Below are 26962 nucleotides of genomic sequence, written 5' to 3' on the forward strand. Positions count from 1 at the left end.
TACAGTTTTTTGGGCTTAATAATGGGTAATAAATTTAACTCTCAGATTGACATAACACATCTCAGCTAACTGCCTGCAGATACTAAATATTCCTTGATTGGTATCAGCTGCTTCAGACAGGCTCACTCAGCTACGTGGCTTGATTATGAATCTCTGATATATGCCTCAGCCAGGAAAGGCGTGTTTTGCAACGACTTAATACCATTCTTTGGACAGTTCTTGTAGCCTTTAGAGCTACCCCAGTGCACAGTTTGTATATTGAATCTAATGAACCCCCATTATCTGTTAGAAGGAAAACTCTCCAATGTCTGTATGCTGCAAAGATACAAAGCTTTCCTACCCATCCAAGTTGGCACTACCTCTTTCATCACCAGTGGTTTCCTTTCTATGAGGCAAAGCCTGGAGAGCCTCAACCTGTGGGATTTCATCTGAAAGAAATAAATTGGATGTCAATAGCATCCATTAGTTTACTTGCCCAATCCACCATGGAGGACTCTTTTCCCTCACTGAGATGACCCCTTCACACAATGGAATAAGAATAGTTTGCTAGTCCATAGATTCCAACTCTGTATACAATATACATGAATGGTTCTAAATCTTATAATCATGTTGGTGCAGCAGCCATTTTTCCACATCAATGTAGCATACTGACAGCTGAGCTATATGCAAACCAACTAGCTTTGATAAAAATCTGCAGTCTTTCCTTATGACCTGCCATAATTTATACAGATTCCATCAGTACAGTATTATAAATACTTGAAATAATCTGTCCTGTTCTCATCTGGTACTCAAATACATCAGATATCTGATGTATCTCCTTCAGTGCTGAAGGAGAAATAAATAATTTTCTGTTTATACTCTGGGACAACCGAACAGTCAGAGGAGTTCACAAGATAGACAGAATACGAGAAACAGCACCGTATTTAGCAGTCACAGGCTTGAACCCCAGTCACTCAAGGCACGTGTACTCATGCATCTGCGTGCCTGACCACTTGGCTATGGCGGCTGTATAAATAAATTAAAGAAATAAAGCTCTGCTGAATTATGGGACACTATGGTATTCTGGGAAATGGAAAAGCAGATCATGTGGCTGAATGAACTGACCATTTGTCTCAGTCTTCTCTAGTTCTTCCCTACATGGATTTTAAGAACATAATCCAAAAAGCATGTAGTCGAATTGGCACAGATAGGGAGAGAACTGGCATGTAATAAACTCCAAATTAAAACTGAACTGCAAAAATGGATTTCTAAATCCTGCCAAAACAGATGAGAGGAAGTTATATTACCGTGTTTATGCATTGACTACATACATCTTAAATATCTCCATTTATTCATGCACAAAAGTCCTCACTGCATTTATTGTAAAACTCATCTCACTGCCAAACGTGTCTTAGTTGACTGTACTCTTTACTCATATTAGGCCTAGCACATTTCATACTCAAACCTGCACGTCCCTCCAACACTGCAACATCTAGGAAATACAACAAATATCGTAGACTCTCCCCCCCCCCCCCCCCGACAGATAAAACTTTGTCGACATTTAACCACTGATGTGCTGCTGAAAATACTATTTTCTAGTGAATCGTAGAGAGGCACATTTTGGTCTTAGCTAACCCTTGTTGTCATGCTCCATTCCACAAGTAAATTCCACATCAGTATACAGTGGAATCTTGTTAATACAAAGTTCAAGGGACCTAAATTTTCACATTTTATAATAATGAGGTCCCCCCAAAGTGTCAAAATTTTACCTTTTTTTTTTTTTTTTTTTGTACATACTGTATATCTAAGAATAATAATATCAAAAATAAATTAATAAAATAAAAACAAAAGCCTTATCTAACGATACGGTAATAGGAATAACATATTTTTTAAAGATTTTATTTTATTTGTAAGATAAACTAATAGAAAAGCAATATTAACGGAAATGAAAATATTGTACAGTATATATTTTGATATATACAATATTTTAGTATCACATTAAAAAGAATTACCATCTTAATATAAAAAGAGACGTACAAACCATTAACTTTTTAATAAATTAATCTAATTTAAAGAAAGAATCCAATGTTGTTTGCACAGTTTTTATCCTACATGCATTTTTAACTACAGCACAGACGTTATCAAATGCAATAATTCTTTCTTTATCAACGTTACTGCAGGCCAATACATTCTCTATTATGTTCAATGCATTTTGGCATCTTTTTTAGATGGCAGTGTGTGTGTGTGCACTTCTTCACTTTCGCTGGTAACAAAAACATCATCGTTTTGTTTGGTACCCAGCAGCTCTTCTGGTGTTGGCATTGCAGTTGTAGCAACTTCATCATCCACCCTCACAAACTCTTCAAATTTGCCAACAAAATCCATATGCTCCTTCAAATTCCTCTATTCCTCACTGTTGCTATCACATTCGTCTGCTGGACCATGTTTTTCGATGATGTTCTCTCCAAAGCCATTATTTCTGAGGCAGTTGATTATTACACTTGATGTAATACTTTCCCAAGCAATAACAAGATTATGGATAGCATTCAAGACATTCCAATTTGTTCCCTCGTATGTTGCGAATCAAGTACCTTATCAGGCGGGCTCTATATGCTCTCTCGAGGCTATAAATAATGCCTTGATCTAGTGGTTGAATTAAACTGGTGGTATTGGGGGATAAAAACAACAGTCATATATAGTCCATTCTGGTTATTTGGGACACATCAGGACTAGGGCATTTTGGCCTGATTAAGCAGCTGCCCCAATTATCCGAAGTATCACGTAAATAGTTAAAAATACGTCTCCCCCCCCCCCCCTGTTTTTTTTTTTTACAATTGGTTCACTGTACAATCAAATCACGTTACGACGAACTCAACATAGTAAAGTACTGTCCACTATACGATGTGTAGTAAGCACCAGTCATTGTGATCACGTTTGTGAATTGAATTTTAATTCTATTAAACAGCGATTCTAATTAGCGAAAATAGGAGGAATATTATCCACAGGCTATATAAAAGAAGATATATTAAGCAGAAATTTACCCTTTATTACCTTACCAATTAAAAAATATGTGAAAATCGGAAGAATATAAGCGATAATCGGAATAATTAATTGATACGTACTGTAATATGTACATACGAACTAAATAAGTGAACAGAAATGTTCACTCACATTTGTGGGTGGGGGTTAAAATTTAAAACAGTAAAAAGATGGGCAATCAATAACAAAGAACATGGCACACACAAATTACAAGTAACACAATACGCGCAAGTGAGAACTGAGTAACGATTTTTTACTCTTTATTTTTTACTCAGTTCTCACTTGTGTTCAGTTCTCTTAAAGCTTTAAAAATACGAATGAAGACAAGATCTGAAAATTAATTTTTTTATATGATTGAAGATTTCATGGAAGTGTAAACACGTTTCACCATAATAACCCACAGAATTCCAGCTGTCAGTATTATCGCAAATTCAGTAAGATCGACTGTCCATTTCACTAACAGAAAAGCCCAATGAACAGGTGACTGCTAATTGATTTTATTGTTTTATGGTTGTGACCTCCAGAATTTTGACCAAACCATGTGGTACCGTCGGAGACAATCATAGGGTAATCTCCAGTGCTGCGGTCTCCTGCCCTGATTAAATGGCATGCGCCGACCGGGCTAGCCAGGTGGGTAAAGTGCCTGCCTGGCAACCCAAAGGTTGCGGGTTCAAACCCCCCCTTGGGCTTGGATCAGAGTAAAATGCAAAAACTTTGAGAGGTGCATTATGGCCACAGAAGCCGATGCGCCAACAACTAACAAAAAAATGAGTAAACGGCATGCTGTCCCAATTAAGCAAAGTAAACCCTGGCTATTTTCTCAATTGGTTTCTGTTTCTTAAAATTTTCCCCAAATAAATGGCTGCCCCGATTAAGTGGTGGCTCAAATAACCGGAATCCACTGTATTTGACAACTTAAGTGTCTCAGCAGAATGTGCAGTACAACAGTCTAGAATCATCAATTGTTCCTTTTTTCTGAAGCCATTCTTCTGTCCAATTTTGATAACCAAGACTGAAAAATTTTGACCGTAAGCCAAGCACTTTTATTGGCCTCATAATCACAGGGAAGTTGGTTAACTGCTTTAAAACATCTTGGCCTGGAAAACTTACCAATCACAGGTGGGCGTAGTTTTGTTACTGCCATCTGAATTGCAGCATAACAGAACAGTGAGTCTTTATTTACTTAATTTTTCACCATGACAAGACTCTCCTCAAACAGCAAATGTTTGGTTTGGCAGCAAATTATAAAATAAACCTGTCTCGTCGAGATTAAAAATATCCTTTGCCTCATATTTTTCAAGGATGGACCATAGAGAACATTACCAGTCTGTAGCCTTTTCTTTGTTGACTAATCCAGACTCACTGCAAACATTTCGCAAAGCCAACTTATTCCTGTCTTTAAATCTTTGGAGCCAGCCACTGCTGCATTTGAAGTCACTAATCCCATGTTGCTGAGCTAGATAATTTGCCTTTTCTTGCAAAATCGGACCTGATTTGGCAAATTAGATGCACACATTTGTTGGTACCACTCAAAGTTTTGTTTCAACTCCTCGTGTTTTGCACCACGAATTAGTTTCCTGTTTTTCATTGCTACTCCAGTGTCACGCACTTCAAGTCTTTTTCGGTTTTTCAGTATTGTAGATAAAGTAGGTAAAGGGATGTTGTATTCCTTAGCAATGTCCGTTTTGCTCCTTTCCATCCTATCGGCCTCTTGTATAATTTTTAGTTTAATTTCCAGGCTTAATTCTGTCCGTCTACATTTTGTCGCCATAACACTGCTAGATAAGATTTAATATAAACAAATTTTAAATTAATTTAAAGACACAAGTTTTGAAAAAGACATCAGCTCAGATAAAATGGCACAAAAAATAGATTGCTGTATACCAGGAGTGGCCAACTTAATTTGTGATGCGATCTACCATCTCAAAAATTTCATTGCACAAGGTTAAAAAAGTTAATCAACATATATTGAAATATGTTGTTTATAAATTTTAAAATTCAATACAATTCAGAATTCTTATTTTAAATTCATACGTATTTAAATTTTTTAATTATGTGAAGTTTGTCTCTTCATGTCATCTGCCAAGCTTTCAAAATTGGGGATATACTGTGATGAGGCCAACCGTAAAGAATCTTCTGTATGCAAGTCCGTAAGAGCACAGCGATTCTTTGTTTGTTTCAAATGCGAAAAGGCCGATTCACATAGATATGTGGAACCAAAACAGGAATTTAAAAGTTCGCTGCATTTTTTTACATTTGGGCACTTTTCTCGGAAAACATATTTCCAAAACTTTTTCTGATCTGACTTTTAGGAAGATGTCATTTTGCAATGTAATAATTTCATTTTCAAGTAATATTTTCTACATGTGAAAAATTGCAGCAATTTTTTCTGCAATTTGTTTCGTATCTAAGTCGACATTAAATGGATAAGAAATATATTGAACGTCTTCAATTGTTTTAAAATCACTGAATCTGGTTTCAAAATCGTCCACAATATTCTCAATTTCAGAAACATATTTCTCACTATTAAATTCAAAAATAAGATATTTTTGCAAATGATCTTGCATATTTACAAAATGGTCAAATTTTTTTTCTTTGAGATCCTTAGCCATTGTCAAAAATTGGTATTTATATTCAGAAATACTACTAATCATGTCACCCACATTTTTATTTTTTTCTTGTAATTCCAAATTCGGGTCACTTAATTTATTGGTAAAATCTGCAAAAAAAGCCAGAGTACACAACCACTCTGTATCTTGTTGCTGCTGATAATCATCTCCCCTTTGATCAACAAATTTTTTAATTTCATTCAGCAAATTTAGAAATCGCTGTAGAAACTTACTCCGACTCAGCCACCTCACATCTGTGTGTACTTTCAGATCTGGTTCCTTTTCATCGAGTTGCATTTTGAAAAGTCTCCTTTGAAGAGCTTGTCCTCTGATGGAATTCACTATTTTGAAAACTGTCTATAACACTTTTAGAATTTAACCTTTTGCTGGCTTACACTTGTTAGTGGATGATACAGTGGTAACTCAAAATCTGGGAATTCATCCTTTTGGCACAATGTGATGAATCCCTTAAGATGCCCCATCATTGCTTTAGCTCCATCTGTTGTTATTGATATGAATTTAAATAGTAGTAATTTATTTATTTATTTATTTTTTTTTTTTTCAATAAAATTTTTGTATGTTAAATATATCAAGACTTCTAGTTCTTTCTTTTAACGAAACCATACCCAGCAGTTCTTCTCTAGTGGCAGAATCATCGAAAACCATACAAATAAAAACGAGCAATTGAACTGTATCCATGACGTATGTAGATTCATCCAGTTGTATAGAAAAGAACAAACAATTAGCAATAATGAGCATGCAATTTTTCGCTCACGTTTTTACTCATTTTTTCGATGCTTCGCATCGCAGTATTTCGAGATAATTGAAGATCCTGAAGAGCACTTTTAATTTCATTTTTGTTCTTAATTTTCAAAAAGAGAATCTGATATTTCTAAAAATGCATCTTTGATGAATTGACCATCAGAAAATGATTTGCATTTTTTTGCAAGAAGATGACTCACTTTAAATGATGCTACAGTTACTGCTTTAGATTGTAAATTAGGTGGCATGAAGAAATTTTGTTGCGCGAATAATCTGGATTTAAGTTTTTCTAATTTATTTTTTCTAAGGTAACTATTCGGAAGAAAATCCAATTGATATTTACCATGGAGTGCGTTGAAGTACTTTTCTAAATTTCCTTTTTTGATTATAGCCATGGAAGCATAGCAAATCAAACAGCAACATTTTTCTTTCACTATTACAAAAAAAGTATTCTAGTTCCCACTCTTAATGAAAATGATATGTTTTACTCTTTTTCGTAATATTCATTTTAAATCGAAAGGTATTAATAGCTGTATCTGATTAAAAAAACACTAAAACTTCATGTTTGAGGCCAAAAAGAAGTCAACATTTTACCCCTGGACAACTGCCTCACTTTCGTATATAAAAGAAGAGTTTCATAAGTGGATCTCATTTCATTAAATAGTGAAAAGTCTGCTGTTTAAGCTTTTACTTTCAATAAAGTTGATCACACTTGCTGCATCTTTCAAAACTTTGTGCAAATCAGTTTGCATTTCCTTCTGTACTAATGCTTCCCTATGTATAATGCAATTATTAAAAGCTATATTTGGACAATTTCCTTTACTTTGCCTTTTAAACCTTTATTTAATGTAGCCATCAGTAAAAATCGCAACACAGTTGTTCCACATTAGATTATTTGTTTGAAAGAAAATATTTATAACATCAAAAATATTCTGGCCCGTCGTTCTTCTTTCCAAAGCTTTGCAAAATAGAAAATTCTCCAAAAAAAAATCCTCATAGCAGTATCTGACATATACAATAAGTTGAGCAAGGTTTGAAATGTCTGTGAATTCATCTAACTGTATTACAAAAATTGGACTTTCTCTCAATCGATTTAATAAATTTAAATTTATGTTGTCCGATAACTGTAATATGCCACGAGACTGTCTCTGGACAGAGGAATGGTTTTTAAATCATTGCTGTACTTTTTTCCATTCATAATTAAAATCATTTTCATTGCAGCAAGGAGAATGCACCGAATTACGAAGCAGAATAAAGCTTGCATGCTGTATATACACACACTTGCTATGCACATTTACTGCTACTGCACATTCGCACCTCTGGCCTTTTGGCAATTTGTGCTGTAGGAAGCACGGATTAAGAGGTAAAGGGATTACTGTAAGGGATTAATTGAGTAGGACTGAGAAGTCACACTAGTCAGCTGCTTTTTGTGTATCCATAGCCAGTGACCAAATTAAGGCATATTCCCGATGCGGTAGGCAGTAGGGTTCATTCGTATCTCAGACTTAGTTCGAGTAGCAAGGTCTCTATACCTACAATATTGAAAAAGTAATTTTAACGACAGGTTTTTAGCTTTTACGTACACAAAAAACAAATTTACTTAAAAATTTCCGCAACCTCTTTAATTTAGAATAATATCACCTTTTATGCCCTTAATAGATGATGTTTTACAACATCATTAACTTTTGCCCCAGCAGACATACCCATGGTCCTATTCCACTATCCTTCTGTACAATATATTTCCCATTTCCTGGCCAGTAGATTCACTGACAACAACTGCTTTCTGCTGTTGAGAATGTTGTGTTGTCTGATAGACAAGTGTGTGCTCTAGCGGTGAGCTGGGCAGATGAGTGCTTGATGGTTCCCTCATTTTAATTCCTTTGAGGGCATAAAACAGACATCCCCTTTGACCATATCATGTCTCACTACAAATAACAAGGCATACAAGCAGCAAGTAGTGAACTGTATAAAGCCCTGATTCATAACTGACATAGTATTTCTGCGACTTTGAGCTTTTTTTTTTTTTTTTTTTTCATTCATGATTTTAGTCTAGTCTAAATATACAAATTGAAAATACCACACACACACAGAACTAAAAGATATAAATATAATAATGCTACACTCTACCCAGGTTATATAATGTCAGTATGTTCTATGCTATTGTTATATTATGCACTATTTGATACAGTTGCATTATAAAATTATGTTTGTATTGCTATAAATTTACAGTTTCTAGACTTAATAAAAACACTTCTAATATTAAATATACGTCTAGTAAATTATTTAGTGTTTATATCATTCTTGTATTAATACAATGAACAATGGTGGCAGAATTATCTCCTATTTTAACTTTTGTATTTTAAGCAGTTTTGAATTTACACACCTATTGTATCAGATAAACACAAATAATAATGTGACTACTAGTTTTAAACAAATGAATAACAAAAACCAATAATTTTTAGGAAATACAAAATTACTTAACATTCAAAATTTGCTCTCACTTGTTGCCTGCCTATATGCCATTCTTAGGTATCTGATGTACTGATTGAACTAATCTTTCCACTTAATATTTAGTTTCACTGTGTTAGTTAATTATTGATCTCACAAATTCTTATATTCAAAATTTGTATTTTTAGCTAGAAGAGATGCAAAGGGAACTTGAAGAGCAGAAGGAATTAGCTAATAACAGGCTGATGGAACTTGAAACTCTGAATGCTCAACATAAGGATTCCCTCAAATTAGTTGAAAAACTTAGGATGGATGTAAGTTCATCCCTCATAAAAGAAATTTACTGTTCATCAGAAAAAGTACATATTACATTCTTAAAAGGAGTATGTGGTGAAGATTTTTGTAGTATAAAAAATTGTTTTAAATTCGTATTTCTTAAGTGATGAACTGAATTTGTTTTCAGCTGACATGGTCAATTTATTAAACTGCTGTTACCAACTATCGTGGCAGTTAACAGAAGAATAATGCAGTTGACTGAATATTTTTTACCAAATTATGTTTTTATTTCTTACCATCGGTATGGGTTGCTCTTTGCACAGAAGATAAATGCCTAGTTTTGCTAATGCAGTAAATACTACATTAATTTACCATCAAAACATAATCATCACGTTTATTCTTTACTAACTGGCCGTATGGTCTTTCTTCGGGTTTCTTAAACATACAATTGTGTGAAAAATTCCCAAACCATCTTCAAACAAAATGGTAAATGAGAAGAATATATTTAGCATTAGCATTAGTAGAGGCATTTGATGCAAGAAAGCAAGCTTATGTAGCATCAGCCAAAAAAAAAAAAAAAAACCACTTCCACTTCACCCCTCTGTTCGTTCAAAATACCTGTCCAGCTGAGCCTTAAACTTATTTAGGCTATCAACTTCCACGACAAGGGATGGAAGTCTGTTCCACCAACCAACCACCCGCTGGCTAAAGGCAAAATATAAATATATATTTCCCATCCTTCCTGTTCCTGTAATATGTTATTCCATTATCCACTGTTTATCTGTATATTTTGGCAAATGTAGTAATGGTATCAATTAGCTTAGAACCTATATACTTAGAGAAACAATCACTTTTCGAAGATTGGGTATCTATCAAGTCCATACTGACTTGTATAATGTGATGGATTTAATGTGCTGTTTAATTAAAAATAAATCTAACCTAAAATGATTTGATCATTTGAAATGCACAAAATTTGTTTGAGACAATAGAGCACATTGTATTAGCAGAGTGAACAACAAATTCTATAGAGGAAAGATATTCTGTAGAGCAGAAAACAGTCCAGTTTGTAGTCACTTGGCATCTAGTTGACACTAATGAAAAACAGTATTTTTCTTTTTATGAAAACCCCAAACATGAAAGGTGTTAGAACCTTCAACCCATGCACGATACTTAGTATAATGCATGGGTTGAAGGCTGAGAAGTTGAAAGATGTTGATGTCAGACTTTAATTTCAGTAGATTGTAATTTTCAGGAAATAAATGCAAAATAAGATTATTCCAGCAAACAGAAGTTGAAAAGATAAATGATGTTGACTGGTTGTGACACATGTTTGGACTGGTTGAGAGGGAGGAATTATAGAAGCCATTTCAGAAAAACAGTGCCCATGGAAGTATCTATAGAAAAGGCATATAGTAGAAACAATATGTCTATGAGACAGAGTGCAGAGAAGGATCATTAACTAACCGAACTTCCCTCTTGTTAATGGAGTCTGGAAGCCTGAGCTAGCTTTTGGAGAACCTCTACCCCCCCCCCCCTCGGATGTGGGAACAATATTTCATGGTAGGGCTGATTTGGGATTTATACAGAGTGAGTAGCTATTTAGAATAAAAGTAATGTCGAGAGCGAAAGAGAAAATCAAGAAGCAATATTTGGGGTATGCCTATGCCAAGAGAGAATTAGATGTCAGGGTAATCCCTAATAGAGATATGTGATCTCTAGAAACCTTAGGTCATCGAAGATAAGCATAGGAGCAGAAGAATCCTTTATTTTTTTGCAAAATATAAGACAGGACTGAGGTTTAGAAGGATTAAAATAAACTAAGTTATCTTTGTTCCATTGGAGAATTACCAGGAGATCAGCATTTAAGGAATTGGTAGTGGATATTCAAGAAGTTGAAGTTATTTGTGCAGAGCATGGTTTCTCAAATGCAGTGTACTATTATCAGCAGAACTATTGAGATTTCTAGCCATTGAAAGAGGGTTATTAATATACAAAACAAAAAGAGTGGGAGAAAGAACTGAACTTTGGGGAACACTAGCATTAATGGAGAATTTAACAAACAAAAAATAAAGAGCCTTCCACCATCACCTGCAGTGGGTATTCAGAGAGAGAGAGAACTGTCTATCAATTACAAAAAAAAAGTCAACAATCCATAAGATGGAAGTTTATTTAGACGACCTTTATGCCAGACAATCAAAAGCCTTAGAAATGTCAAGAACAACTTCTTGTTCCTTGTTGCTATATGGCACAAGGAAACTGCTTGAGTTTCACTAAATATGGATTTAACTTGTCCATAGATGGGTAGCATAAGCATATATCACCAGTGGATCCCCCTCAACGTGGGCACCTGTATGTGGTGAGGGAACCTCCCAGTGACACTGCTGGGCATCCAGATTAGCATCACTGGGATCCGACGTGTTTGCCATGCGCTGCAACCCGTGGAAACTAGGGATTCTGGTGGTTGATGGGCCCAGCTTCGACAAGATGGGTGGTCCTGGAAGGCTCAGCCAGGATCAATCGGCTAGTGGGTTCACCTGCAAGAGTCATCCGTGCTAATGTAATGTCCCTACCCTCGTTGTCTGAGGGACAGGATTCAGGCTGGTGGCAGTGCGGGTATGGTGTCTGCGTAGCCCTGGCATCCCACTCCTTAACACATTTATTGCTTGCTGGGTAGTGGGCGTCCGTTTGAGCTCTGTGGTGGATGGGGAGTCCGAGCACTGAACCAAAAACAAAACCATTGTGAATCCTGATAATCTAAATTTTTCTTCTGGGACCTCAACACGATCCCTACCAGGTCAATGACACAGATACAGACACCACCACTTCAGCAAAAAGGTCCAGGACTTAAGCTATATCAGGCCCAACACCTAGATACCTGATAATTCGTTCCACCAGAGAGAAGCCTATAGGGAAAATGTCACCCTTCTTTATTCAGAAGGTTTTGGAAGGGTTGGCAGGCTCCCCTAAATCTGTAAAACGACTGTGTTATGGAGATACCCTTGTTGAGACGAATTGTGATAAACACTCTGAACAAGCTCCTCTGTCTGTGCCAACTTTATTGGAGGAATACCAATATCAATAATACCCTGCAAGACACTGAATTCATCCCAAGGTGTGATCTCGGAATGCGATCTTGAAATGTCTGAAAGAGGAGATCTGATCAGAACTGAAGTCTCAAGGAGTGACAAGATAATGTTCTACCTAGGGATGGGAATCTAGTCCCAACTAGAAACATCGTCCTTACTTTTAATACACCAACGTCACCTAATGAACTGTACAATACATCCATATGTTTCAAACCCGTTAAAGTGGTTCAAGTGCCAGAAATATGGACATTCACAAATGGCCTGCTTTGGTGCTCTTGCTTGTGCTTGCTGTGGTTCCAAAGACCACAAAATGGCATGTAAGGGGTCAGAATCCACTTGGTAGTAGGATTATTCTGGACGGCATTCAACACACTTTCTTCCATGGCAGGAGTTCGCATCAAACATGGTCTGCGCGCACTACTCCTGTTACCTCTAAATGACCCATAATCGCACAAATTTTGATGCACACGTACAAACAAACTGTGGTCTGGTACCTGTCTGTCTGGGAAGCATTCACCATAAATTCGTTGAGCGGCTCGCCCATTGCCCTCTGCTAATCCATACACTAAGTGCATGTCTTCCAGCTCACAGTTCTTATATCGATACATGCTGTTCGTGCGGCGACTACCGCACTGTCTACCGACTTACAGTGACGTTTCTGGTTATGGGTTCCTATGCAATTCACATTCCTTTAGATGTTACCTACCTCCCCTAAACGTTTGTACCAACTATTTTTGAGACACTCTGTATTTTCCCTACTACAGGCAGTAGGGCTATTGGTCTCTATGATTTGGGATCAGTAGAGAGTATCTCAGGGTTTTTTAGAATTAATTTTAATACAGCTTTTTTCCATATTTTTGGGAATATACCTTCTGTCATACAGTTATTATATAGTGCTATTAAGTTGTCTGGTGCTATTTCTGCTAATTTTTTGATAATCTTAAATTCTAAGAGGTCAAAACCTGGGTATTTATTGATTTTGGTTTCAGATAGTGCTATTTCTAAGTCTTGTTTAGTAAACAGAGGTTCAGTATTGGCATTGTCATATTCATTGTTTTCTTTTTTATAATGTCCAGCTGGGTGGGGGAATGATCCCCAGTTTCGGCCTGAATAATACTGTCTAGGATGTTATTTACAGTCTGCCTAACACAGGGTTGTGGTTCCATCTGGTGTGACCGTAGTTTCTAAGACATCTCCTCTTGGCAGCTTGTTGGTCACTATTCTGTAAACAACTCCCCAAGGGTTATTGTTTCTAGTTGTTCCCACTAGTTATTGTTTCCAGTGGTTCCCATTTTTCTTGTCTCTTATGAGGGCTGTGTTCTGATTCCTGAGAGTTCTATAAGAATCTCTCAGTGTATCCACCTCATTTTGTGGCCAAGTTGTTCTGGCTCTTTGAAAATTTCTTCTTGCCTGGTGCGCCATTCTCCTGAGTGTAGTCAGTTCAGAGTATCACCAGAGGACTGCCTGCTTCCTTGGTTTTTTCCAAGGGATAGACAGGTCTGCTGTTTTTATTAAAATGTTTGTCATAGTCAGTGCTTGCTTGTCCAGGCTACAGTTGCTTGATCTAGACCACTCATTTTCCTGTTTTTGCAGCTGAGCTGCTGTATGTTCTGCAAAAATCTCTGCCAGTTTCCTTTTTGAGGTTATACATTTTGATATCCAACAAGGAGTGTTGGGGTGTTTGTAATTGCCTGTTTAGTTTGAAGGTGATGGGTCTATGATCTGATTTGGTCCAGACCGGCTGGACACACCAGTCTGTAATTTTATAAGCTGTTGAATTGGTGGCAAGAGTAACACCAATGTCACTCTCCCACATGGTACTGCTGTAAGCTGGGAGGTTATATGGTTGGTTTAACACTTGAAAGGGTGAGGTGGCTGTATAGTCTGAAAGTATCTAGCCGTTGTGTATGCCTGCTCTGTCTTCCGTACGCTATGCCATAAGGCTGATCGGCAGTTGGACATCAGAACACAGTATGATATTTGCAGTAGGCAGCAAGTCTATGACTGTTTGTAGGTATTCAATAGCTGAATTTATATCTTTGCCTGGTCTAGAATATAGTGAAATAATGTAAAATTGTCCTACAGCACTGGTGATATAGGGACACACTGCCACTGGGGTGCAGAGGTGACCCACCTTTGTGACTGTAAGGTCAGTATTTTTAACTACTATTGCTGTAGAAGGGACACCTGAGGTGTATTCTATTATTTTATAACCCCTTGGGTATCCTTGAACCCTACCCATATGTGTGTAGGGCTCTTGGAGTACCAAGATATCTATATTATTTTCTTCCAATTTGAGTTTGATCTGATCTAATAACAGCTCTTGCTCTTTGAGCATTCAATTGGACAAGATTTAGAGCCCTAGTCACATTTATGTTTTCAATCTGGCCCATAGTTGGTCCTAGATTTACCATTTTTTTTTTTATAGCAGGGGCATTTATCATCCCTAATACCATGTGCATAGTCAGTCAGCCATGCTACTTTACAGTTAGCACATTTTGGCTGCTGATTTTTATTTTGGCAGTTCTTGTAATCGCAGCCAGTGACTGCACAGTGGCCACAGACAGGGGAATTCTGACTGCTGTCTCTGGCAATATGGCCATATTTATGACAGTTAAAGCACTTCTGTGCAGGAAAGAATTCCCTGAATTTATGGCTGGTCCAGCCAGCATAGACTGCTGTCCTTGTAGGTTTTTCCGAATTCTGGGTGACACTTCCACAATGACATTGAATTGCCCATTTCTTTTGTTTTTTGTTCCTATTTTTAGAAGCAATTCTTTGGAAAACTTGTCCAGTTCCATTATATTGTTAAAGTTTTTGTTGTAGAAATCCAACATAAGATCTCTTTCCAGAGTTGTCTCAGGGATGTCAAATATAATGATGTTAGGGTTCCTGCCCCTTGGCTTTTCTGTTTGCAGTCCCAGTTTTACTACCTCTGGGTTGGTTTCAATCTTTTTAACATCCTCACATCCTCTTTATTTTTTACTTCAATTAAAACTCCATTATCTTTTATTTTTCTCATGTTATTCACTTTTATTTCTTTCAAATGAGGTTTTAATTTTGTAATGACAGTATCCCTGCCTGCCTCGCTGGATTTGTATGTAGAGTCAGGCTTAGCCTTTATAATGATTGTTTGTTTCTTTTGCGTTTGGTATTTCCTTAGTCTTATTGTTGGTTTGTTTAGTTTGCGATGAATCTGCTTTGGTGGCCCCTGCTACTTGGGTGTAAGTCAAAGTATTTATTTCTTTATAATTATTCTTCTCTTCAGTCACTGTTTCTACTTTTGCTTTCAATACTTTGTTTTCTGTATAAGTTCAACCACTCATTGTTCCAAAACAGATCAACAGTTCACTATCTGCAATCTTGTTGTAGGTGTAATCCTGTTTGTCTGTTTATAAAGAAACTCTTCTAGGAACAGTTTAATTTCTTTAATTTTGTGTTATGGGATCCTCTATTTGAGATATAAGCTGAAATTTCCTCTCCTCTGTTTTTGTTACATGTGGTTCTAAATTATCATTCTCCTTTTGATCTGTATTTTCTACCTGGTTTTTGCCTTTTCTAGCCTGTTTTACACTAAGGTGGCAAGATTCTAAGTCTTCTCTTGTAATTTCTTCATTGTTTAGCACCTCTATCCCACAATCGGGCAGGTCCTTTAAGTCAGAATCGCGATCGATATTTTTTGATTTTTCAGTTTTTTTCCCTTAAGTTTTGGTCTATGCCAGTCATTTTGCTTTAATTATAATGTTCCTTATATCCAGGGGAGTAATATAAGGTATATTTTATCGTCATGGGCTTATTAAAACCCAGGATGCAACGTTTTCCCCTTTTGGTGGGAAAACAGTCACACACAAAGAAAGGTACTCTTATACGTAAGAATATGTTTAATCTCAGTGAAATTTACATTTCCCCTCACAAATAATATGTATCTAGCTATTTTGATCGACAAATTTATCCCAATTTTTGGAATTTTGAGGCATTGCAATATCAAAATCGGCAGTAGTAGGATCGCTACCGCTAATGCTGTAACAATCGTACTGCACGTAAACGAGTTCAAAAAGCCAACAATACCTAAAAACAACTAAATAACAAGCTTGCCTGAATAATACTAGTTGTTTTCATCTGTATACAACATGAAGAATCCAAGTTCCGTGGTTTTTGGAGCCGTAAAATCCAAGAAATCCTCCCTGTCCCCGTTGGTCACTATCCGCCGTTTACATCAAGCGGAGCTTCTTGCTGATGCGTCCTTTCACCTCCGCAATCGCGGAGCCCTCCGGTACTGCACTGACAATGATAGAGAGCGAAAAGGACTTGGGGATAATTGTGCAGGCAGATGTGAAGTTTTCTGAGCAGTGCAGACGGTCTGCAAGTGTAGCTCGTGGTGTCTTGTCAATGATATACAAGAATTTTTCTAGCAGGGATAAGGAGGTGATTATCCACTTGTATAAGGCAATGGCCAGGCTACACCTTAAGTACTGTATACAGGTCGGGAGGCCTCATTTTAAGAAGAATGTAGAGCTGTTGGAACGAGTACAGAGAAGGGTAACAAGATTAGTGAAAGGAACAAAGTGTTGCTCTTACGAAGAAAGGCTTAGGTTTTGCAAATTACAGTGTCTGGAGACTAGGCACCTGTGAAGTGATCTGATTGAGGTGTATAAAGCCTTGAATGGTTTGAGCCTGCTCAGTGCTGGTGGGATTCTTCCTCTTGCTCAGAATAATCACCTGAGAGGGCATAAATTCAAATTGAAGAAAGACAGTTGTAGGATAGATGTGTGGAAGTTTGCCTTTAGCCAGCGGGTGGTTGATTGCTGGACCAAACTTCCATCTGTTGTTGTAGAAGTCGATAGCTTAAACAGATTCAAGGCAGAACTAGACAACATTTGGAGTGAGTGGATGGGTGAAATGAGAAGGGAGGTGGGTGTGGTTTTTTTTTTGTTTTTTTTTTGGCTGATGCTATATAAGTTTGCTTTTTTGCATCATGTGCACTTGCTAATGCTAATTTGGAAAAAGCATATGACACAACTTGGAGATTTGGTATTTTAAAAGATATTTACAACTTTTGTTTTAGAGGCCACCTTCCTGTTTTTATTAAAAACTTTTTATCTTCTCGTTTCTTCATAGTACGAGTAGGATTCCCCCTTTTGCCAAGAGGAAGGGTTACCGCAAGGCCCTGTCTTAAGTGTTACGCTTTTTTGCCATTAAAATTTTCTCTGTCATCGACCAATTTCCTACCATAAACAACGCACTGTATACTGATGATTTCAGCATTTTTTCCCAGTCATGCAACATGAGAGTCGTAGAGAGGCAACTACAACAAGCCATTGATTATCTTAACTCCTGGGCAAAGGCCAATGGTTTTAGGTTCTCATCGGAGAAGACCATTTGCATCCATTTTTGCTGAAAGTGTAATCTTCACCCCGAACCTGAATTCCATTCCAGTATTAGCAGAAACGAAATTCTTTGGACTCATATTTGACAAAAAGCTGACATTTCTCCATCATATCCTTCAGCTATGCACCAAATGCATGAGAGGGCTGATCCTTCTCCATACTCTCTCTTCTACCTGTTGCGGTGCAGATCGGTGCACATTACTCTCTTTTGCAACAAGATATATTTGCAGTGGCAAGATTCATGGCATGGACAGGTAACAAACAAACAAATTATATCAGATTAAGCCTGTAATAAAACCATTGTGGTCTAGTCTACGCAGGGTTCGTAAAGAGGAAGTTGTTCTTGCTCTGCTCCGCATAGGACAGTCATCTGACACATTCCTTTCTGCTGAGGGCTGATGACCGTCCTATGTGCGAGCAATGTAACATTGTATTATTCAATCAAACATATTTTAACTGAATGTATGAATTTTAGCTGTGCACATTTTAATGCTTTTAACCATCTGACAGTCTTTTACACTCGGTCAGATTTTATCCAAAAATGACCACGTGTCAGCAGTTTTCAATTTTTTAAAAGCTGTTAACATGTATACATTTATTTAATTTAAATAGCTTGCTTTTATTGGTGTACTAATTTTTATATATTGATGTACAGTAGATATATAGCTTTTTGACGAGATAACCTTTTTAAAGAATACCAAAATCTCAACCTTTTTAAATTTTAATTGTGATGTGGCACATTTAGCCATAGCGGTTTTTGTGCCATGAAAATCAAAACAAACAAACCAGTGGAGCAATGCCGACAGAATGCATATTGGCAATCATTGATCCGATGAAAGATTTCCTGATAGTTTGGGAGTTTACAGTTGATGGATTTCTCCATTGCTCTAGAAAAAGTAGAGGAAAGTGCAATAGAATGATAATTGGATGGGAGGGATTTTGTCATCCATTTTAGGAACTAGCTGGATGTTAACAAATTTCCAGAAAGTGTAAAAAAGCAACAGAACAGGAGTAAGCTCAGGAGCACTGGTTTTGAGAACAAGTAGAGAAATACCATCACAAACTGAAGCATTCTTTTGACAGAAGACCATGGGAGACAGTGAATGGTAGGAGGTGATTTATCAGTAATGTCTATACAACAGTTAGAAGAAAAGTAGGTTGCTAGTAAATCATCTTTAACTTCACCTGAGGTGGGAGTACAGATAGACAAAAGTTTCTGCCAGTATCTTTGGAAAAAGACTAGAATGTTCAACAACTGTCATTTGGACTAGAAGCAAGTTTTCTACTCTTAACCTGTTCAAAATCTAGTTTGGTACAATTTTTGGTGTAAGTAGATAATGAATCTGGAGATTTGGATGCAAGCCAATTGTGATAGGCTACATTCTTATCTTGAACAACCTTAGCCCATTTATTGGAAAACCAAGGTTTAGGTAAAGGACAACACTTTAAAGTAGAGTTTGGAATAAAGGATTCCATCCCTACACGAATAATTTCACTGAAATGATCTGAGCAAATGTTGACATCAGAAGATTTGAAGTAGTAATCAGGCCAAGGAAAAGAATAGAAATCTCGCAGATCATCCAGTTTTTCATTCTTGTAATGCCAAACAACCCAAAAATGGCCACGAGAGAAAGACTCCATTGGAGAAGAGATCATCACCAAGTTGTGATCTTGAGGTACCTAGAGAACCACTCACTTCAACTATGTATTTTGAAGGGTTCATAAGGGAAAAGTCAGAAGCATTAGCTATGTGGCTAGTTGTCTGGTATTGTGGTAGATAAATGAACAATCTGTGCAAGGTCATTAGTAATTGCAAAAGCATCAGTACCTTAATTAGCTGTTCTGTGTGAGTAGAAAACTGGTGCCAGCTGGAGTTGGAACATTAAAATAGCCAAAGAAAATTACTATAGTGATATAGTTGTACACGTTGGCACTAATGATATTAAGAGTAGGAGACCGGCGGAATTACTCAACAAGTACAGGTCACTGTTGAAAAAAAGCCGTGAAATAGGGTTGAATTTGAAAGTGTCTGCAATTTTGCCCAGACACGATAGGAGGGAGTACATGATGAGAGCCTTGTCGATCAATTCAGCCCTGGAAAGATTGTGCAAGGCTCAAGGGGTAGAATTTTTTTCAGCCTGGACTGTACTTGTTAACAGGAGAGATTGCTTCTACAGGGATGGGATACACTTAAATAGAAAGGGTGCAAGAATATTTGCTGATGCTATCGAGGCAGTGTTAGGTGGGTCGGAAAACTGCTAGTTTGGGGGGATACAAAGACTAATAGGTTAACAGTAACCGCAGGCAGAGGTGAAGGTGATTCTTGCACAACTTCTATTAGAATAAGAAGCGACCTGGAGCGAGGGGTGTTGGGGGTTTCAGGGACGGATGGCAGTCATCATGGAATAGTTGGGTATATGGGATGTGTTAGGGTAACAAGGAATAGGCATAGGAGCATGTATGCTTGCATGTATACCAATGCTAGAAGTATAGTAAATAAATTTGATGAATTTGAAGTGTTGGTCAAGACATCAAAGGCGGATATTGTTGGGATAGCAGAGACGTGGTGTCACAAAGATATAAGGAATGCAGAACTGGAATTTGGGGAGTACAATGTGTACAGAAAGGGAGGGGGTGTTATGCTGTTAATTAAGAAAAACATAAAATCAAAGGAAGTGCACCCAGTTAATATAGATGAACAGTGCTCTGTTGAGTCAGTTTGGTGTGAGATAAGCACTGCGAAAGGAAAAATAAGGGTAGGAGTGTGTTATAGGCCTAATGACTTGAATGAGTACAATGAACAATTGTACAGAGAAATAGTGGGCCAGTAAATCAGAATGTCTTATAATGGGGGATTTTAACTTCCCAGATATTTACTGGAACTTGTGGGTTGGTCACTCACACACTAGTCAGACTTTTGTGGATTTATTGGATGATTGTTTTCTGCAGCAGCATGTTCGAGAGGCAACCAGAGAAAGTAACACTCTTGATCTGGTTATCAGCAGTGATCATTCGTGTATTAAGAATTTGCAGATAAAGGAACCACTAGGTGGCAGTGATCACAGTGTGCTGAAGTGGAATTTACTCAAAGAGGTAACTACCGTCAGGGGTAAAGGAAAGGGTTTTTGCTTCCGTAAAGGGGAGTACAGTGGTCTCAGACAGTTTTTAAATTCTGTACGTTGGAATCAACTGACGATGTTACCAACAGTAAATTCTAAGTGGGAAGCATTCCAGGAATTAATTGTGGAAGCTACTAGACTTTATATACCGATTAAGAAATATCGTTCAAGGTTTAGGCCTAAATGGTTATCAAATGAACTAATGAGACTCGTGACAGAGAAGAAAAATGCATGGGATGCATATAAATTATCAGGTGACGCAGAAGCCTGTGGGCCGACCGGGCTAGCCGAGTGGGTAAAGTACCTTCCCGGCAACCCAAAGGTCGCGGGTTCGATTCCCGCCTCGGGCTTGGATCAAAGTACTGCAAAAACCTTGGGAGGTGCAATATGGCCACAGAAGCCGATGCGCCAACAACTACCAAAAAAAAAAAAAAAAAAAAAAAAAAGAAGCCTGTGGCAGATATAAGCTAGTCTGTAATCAGGTCACAAAGGAGGTTCGGCAGGCAAAGGCGGATTACGAGAAACCTTTGGCAAAAGATGCTAAGAAAAACAGCAAGGATTTCTTTACTTATATAAACTCTAAAAGGAAGGGGATGAATATGATTGGTCCACTTGACATCGGTGGTTCGACTGTTGATGATCCTGCTCAGATAGCAAACAAACTGAATGAGTATTTTGCATCTACATTCACACGTGAGGAATTATTACAATTTGAAAATGGAAGAGGGTTATCAAATTGTAGCAGTGTGCTTAATGATTTTGTAATAACTGAGAGCAAAGTGGAGGAGAAATTGTTGAAGTTAAACATAAGAAAGGCACCTGGGGTGGATGGGATCTATCCAGTTATTTTAAAGGAGGCGGCAAAGCAACTAAGCAAACCCTTAGCCATAATTATGAGAGCATCCTTGGACTCAGGGGAGGTTCCCACGGACTGGAGATGTGCAAATGTGTCCCCAATTCACAAAGGTGGATCGAAGGGTGACACGAGTAATTACAGACCAGTTAGTTTAACTTCTGTTCCAGGTAAAATAATGGAGTCACTGGTTAAAGATGCATTGCAGGATCATCTAGACAAGACTGCAGCAATAATTCAAACACAGCATGGGTTTGTTAAGGGAAAGTCTTGTCTGACAAATTTGATTGGTTATTATGATGTGGTCACAAAGGAACTGGATGCAAAAAATAATTTTGATATCATATACTTGGATTTCAGGAAAGCTTTTGACACTGTTGCGCATGGAAGACTACTGTACAAATTGGAGCAGAATGGTATTAAGGGTAAGTTGCTACAATGGATAAAAGGATGGTTAAGTGGGAGAAGACAGAGGGTGGTAATCAATGGGTGCTGCTCTTCGTGGACTAATGTTATTAGTGGAGTCCCACAGGGTTCGGTGTTGGGTCCACTGTTGTTTTGTGTATTTATCAATGATATTGATGAAGGTATATCAGGCTTAATGTCGAAGTTTGCAGATGACACAAAGGTTGGCAGGGTTGTTAATGACAGTAATGGCAGTGAGCTACTGCAACAGGATCTAGATAATTTGGGCAGATGGGCTAAGAAGTGGCAACTGAAGTTTAACCTTGACAAATGCAAAGTACTCTAAATATGGGTAGAAGTAACCCCAGAGAAACGTACCAACTGTGTGGTACTACACTTAAGGTGGTAGAAAATGAAAAAGACCTGGGAGTAATTGTGCAGTCAGATATGAAGTTTTCTGAGCAATGCAGACAGGCTGCTAGGGCAGGTCATGGGGTTTTGTCAATGATATATAGGAATTTTGCTAGCAGGGAAAAGGAGGTGATTGTCCCTCTGTATAAGGCAATGGTCAGGCCACGCCTTGAGTACTGCGTACAGGTCTGGAGGCCTCATTTTAGAAAAGATGTAGATTTGCTTGAGCGTGTACAGAGAAGAGCAACACGATTGGTGAGGGGAATGAAGGGATACTCTTACCAAGAGAGGCTTAAGTTCTGCAAATTGCAGTGGCTGGAGACTAGGCACCTGCGCGGTGATCTGATTGAGGTCTATAAGGCCTTGAATGGGTTGAGCACGCTGAATTCTGATGGGATCCTTCCACTTGTTCAGATTACGAACCTACGGGGACATAAGTTCAAATTAAGAAAGGACAGATGTAGAATAGATGTGCGGAAATTTGCCTTTAGCCAGCGGGTGGTTAATTGCTGGAACAAACTTCCATCTGTCGTTGTGGAAGTTGATAGGTTAAATAAATTTAAGGAGGAACTGGACAGGCATTTGGAGGGAATGGTGTGATTTTTTTTTTTTTTTTTTTGGCTGATGCTGCATAAGCTCCTACACTTGCTTTCTTGCATCATGTGCCACTACTACTACTACTACTACTACTTCTTCTCTGTTAGGGAATTTGGACTGGAGAAAGTCATTTCAAAGAAAGGAAGTCAAAGAGTGATTAATAGAATTAGAACATCAATTGAGGCAACAGATAAATTTGACAGAGAAAATCAGAAAGAGGAGATTCCAAATTGCTATGGCTCTGACAGAGTATATCAGAGCAGACATGTGCACAGTACCACTTTTGAAGCAAACAGAATCGTAGAGCAAATAATTAGGACAACTGAGATGAGCAGTGGTTGAATCAACTGATAACTGGTATTCGTTCAGGAAAAGTGGAGCTTGGCAGACTAAGTGGAAATGGACTTATTGAGATTGGAACTGAGACCACATGTATTTGTCGAATGAATGAGGAAGTGTTTGGGAGGGTTAGATATTTTCATTGATAAGATTTCTTTATTATGAGGGCTGTTCAATAAAGAATGATCATCATTTTTTTTTTTTTTTTCCCACAACATTCTTATTAATCATGCATATTTTTATGGTCCTTTTCAAAGTAGTCACCATGTGATGAAATGCATTTACTCCAACATTTCTGCCATCTTCAAAAACATGGTGGAAGCCATTTTTTGACATGCATTTGAGAATTGCCTCTGAGGAAAACACTGGAAGTGTTTTCCTTGCAGCTCCTTCTTTAACTTTGGAAATTTAAAAAAAAAATTGCAGGGTGCAAGGTCAGGGCTGTAGGGTAGATGAGGAACACATATTTGACATTAATGCTGACTAAATACTCAATGACAGTATGAGCAATGTGAGGTCTCACATTGACCCACATGCGTGCAGTTGTGGTAATTATCAACTAGTGCAATCCTGCAAAGTGGGCAGTAAAGTAACAGTTGTATGACTAAGCACAAAATGCTGATAAACAATTCCTTGAATGTCATTAAAAGGAGAAATGACCATAACTTTTCCTGCAGAAGTCTCAACTTTTGCTTTTTTCTGTGTTGGTAAAGTGGACTTCCAGTTAGAGCTTTGTTGCTTACTCTGGGTCAAAATGATGAAGCCATGTCTTATCTGCCATTTTCACCTTGTGCAGGAACCAGTTTCAGTAACCATCTGTTGCAGCTCCTGACAAACCTCCATGCGAACTTGCTCTTGCTCAGGTGGCAGGCTTGGAACCCAGCATGCCCAAACACGTCATATTCTTTACTGTAAACCCCTGGCTTCTAGCCGTGAAGGGTATTGTGTACGGCATATGCATTTTGTATACAATAAAGGTTTCTTCTTCTTCTTCTTCTTCTTCTTATATGCAAATGGTAATAGAGAATACCATGTATGCTTCCTACTGATATTCTCAATATCTCTGCCAGTTGCCTTACTGTTATACAACAATCTTCTCTCACAGTAATAGAAGCAGTGTTTGTGGTTGACAGCAGTGGTTGGAGCTCCAGAACCACTGATTTTTAGGATTGAATCATGTTCATCTTTAAACATTCTAAACCACTTCTGAACTGTGCTGTATGGAAGTGTAGATTCATCATAAACCTCTTTTAAAATTTCATATGCTTCAGCTGATGTTTTCTCGTGACAGAAAAAAATTTGTGAGCTCTGCTCCTCATGTGTCACTGTGTACTGTTCCTCATGTCACATCCATTGTTACATAGGAGAAACTGAACAGGCATAAACTTGACTTATGCACATGGTGCCAATGTCACTCCATGCTCATGAGTCAATTGCACAGCTCCAACTAAAAATAGCAAGCAAAGCAGTATGGTTTGTTCATGAAAAATTATGATTATTCTTTATTTGAACAGCCCTTGTAATACAGTATAAAAGGGTTTATGCATGTTATATAAAATAATATGCCTAAACCCTTTTATACTGTGCTTAAGAACTGTTCACAATTCGTGTGATGTTCATTGTGTTGGATAACCATGAGGTGAGATTTGTATATTTGGGTTGGGGGGGGGGGCACAGGTAATATGGGTTAACCTATTTACATGATAGAAAAGTCCAGAAGAATATTCTTAAAAATTCCTGAAATTTTGAAAAGAATGAGAGCTACCATTCCCAATTTATTGCAGTGTTTCAGTGGGCAGAGGGGGAGAATATTATGTAATTGAATTGGACCTAAAACCTCCTCACCAATAAAACACAGTACACTGAAAATTTAGCATTGATCTGAAATCTTCCTTTTCAAACAAGGCTCGGATATCCAAACTAATATAAATTTCTTGGCTGGGGGGGGGAGCATCAGTAATTAATCCTAAAACCTTTGCAGAGACTAACAATACCTTGGAACTGAAAATTTGGTGACAGTCTGACTTTTCCTTATCAGGTAATGGCCAAACATCCAAAATATACTCTTTATATACAGGGATAATTTGAAAATTTACAAAAAAAAAAAAAAAAAAATTCAAAATATCATTGGCCCAATTTTAAAACAATTTATGATTGATTCACAAATCTCTCTAAAGGACTTTAACATAAAATGTTGTGAAATCCATCCACTTGGAGTAGTTGCTACGTTGGATAGATGGATATGACAAAGATACGAGGGGGGATATCAAACAGTTTGTACCCTTACCTAGAAATAATATCCCTAGAAAGATGAAACTTCACAGCAACTTTAATCCTTTTCTATGTACTCTCCATGCATAGTAACACATTTCTCCCATCTATGGATCAGTTGTTTAATGCCTTGATCATGGAAGTCTTCACTTTTTTTGCCTGAAACCATGATTCCATTTCATTGATGAATTTCTGGAATGAATCAAAGCTCTGTCCACACGTCTTTAGTCTCTGGATTATACTGGTACATCCAGCATTCATTATTTGTCACCAACCGATCAAAAAAAAGTTCTCAACATCTGCATTGCGCAAATCTAACAGTTGTTGAGAACATTGTATTCAATATTGCTTCTGCAAAGGCATCAGCAATCTTGGAACCCATTGTGCAAATTGTCATGTAAAATGCTGTGAGCAGACCCATAACTAATTTCCACTGCATTTGCAATGAAATGAATTGTCACACATCTGTCACTCAGCACCAGCTACTCAACCTTTGCAACCATCTCACTGTCTGTGGATGTTGATCATCGAAAGTTATGATCCAGCAGATGAATGTAATAGCAAAGAAGCACGCACTGCCATCTAAAAATGATGCTGAGAATTCATTGAGCATAATAGAGAATGTTGGCCTGCAGTAACGTTGATAAAGAAACAACTATTGCATTTGATAATCTCTGTGTAGTTAAAAATCTATGTAGGACAAAAAATGTGCAAAGAACATTGGATTCTTTCTTTAAATTAGATTACTTTATCAATAAGTTAATGAATTGTATATTGCCTTTTATATTAAGATTAATTCTTTTTATTGTGATACTAAAATTTTGTGCATATCAAAATATACTGTACAGCATTTTAATTTCCATTAATTGCTTTTCTCTTAGTTTATCTTGCAACCAAAAAAATAGAATATTTAAAAAGCGTGATATTCCTATTACTGTATTGCTAGACAAGGTTTTCGTTATTATTATTAGATACATAGTATGCACAATAAAAAAAAAAAAAAAACACAACAAAAAAGGCAGTAAAATTTTGACACTTTTGAGGCACCTCGCTATTACAAAATGTGAAAATTTCAATCCCTTGAACTTTGTATTAACGAGATTCGATTGTATGTATATACACTTTAAAAATAATAAATAGTTGTAGTGAAAAGTAACAGCTAAAAAGCTAAGATAAATTAATACATTGGGATGGTTTATGGACCCAAGAACTGCTAGTAATAGCAGAAATACCCAGCAACAATAATGGAATGTATATAAGTAGATTAGAGTATGAGTAGGGAATGCTGACCTGTCAGATGTAGTTACCATGGAAAAATTAAATAAGTGCCTAAAAAATAAAAGCAAATAAAATAAAATACAATAAATAGTATTTAATGCTA

The 26962-nt window shown here is 37.3% G+C and overlaps 1 protein-coding gene across 6 annotated transcripts in view; it reads left to right on the forward strand.

The window, feature by feature from the left end:
- Bre1 (E3 ubiquitin-protein ligase Bre1) overlaps nucleotides 1–26962 on the forward strand; it is a 415493-nt gene that overhangs the window by 152492 nt on the left and 236039 nt on the right. For all 6 annotated transcript variants that reach the window (XM_090376128.1, XM_090376101.1, XM_090376124.1 and 3 more), the window contains one exon: nucleotides 9026–9151. In XM_090376128.1, the coding sequence (XP_090232254.1) occupies nucleotides 9026–9151 (126 nt within the window). The remainder of the gene's footprint in view (nucleotides 1–9025; nucleotides 9152–26962) is intronic.

The sequence above is a fragment of the Mastigoproctus giganteus genome, chromosome 1 (assembly GCF_048544385.1).
Source record: "Mastigoproctus giganteus isolate SK-2022 chromosome 1, ASM4854438v1, whole genome shotgun sequence".
Taxonomy (NCBI): Eukaryota; Metazoa; Arthropoda; class Arachnida; order Uropygi; family Thelyphonidae; genus Mastigoproctus; species Mastigoproctus giganteus.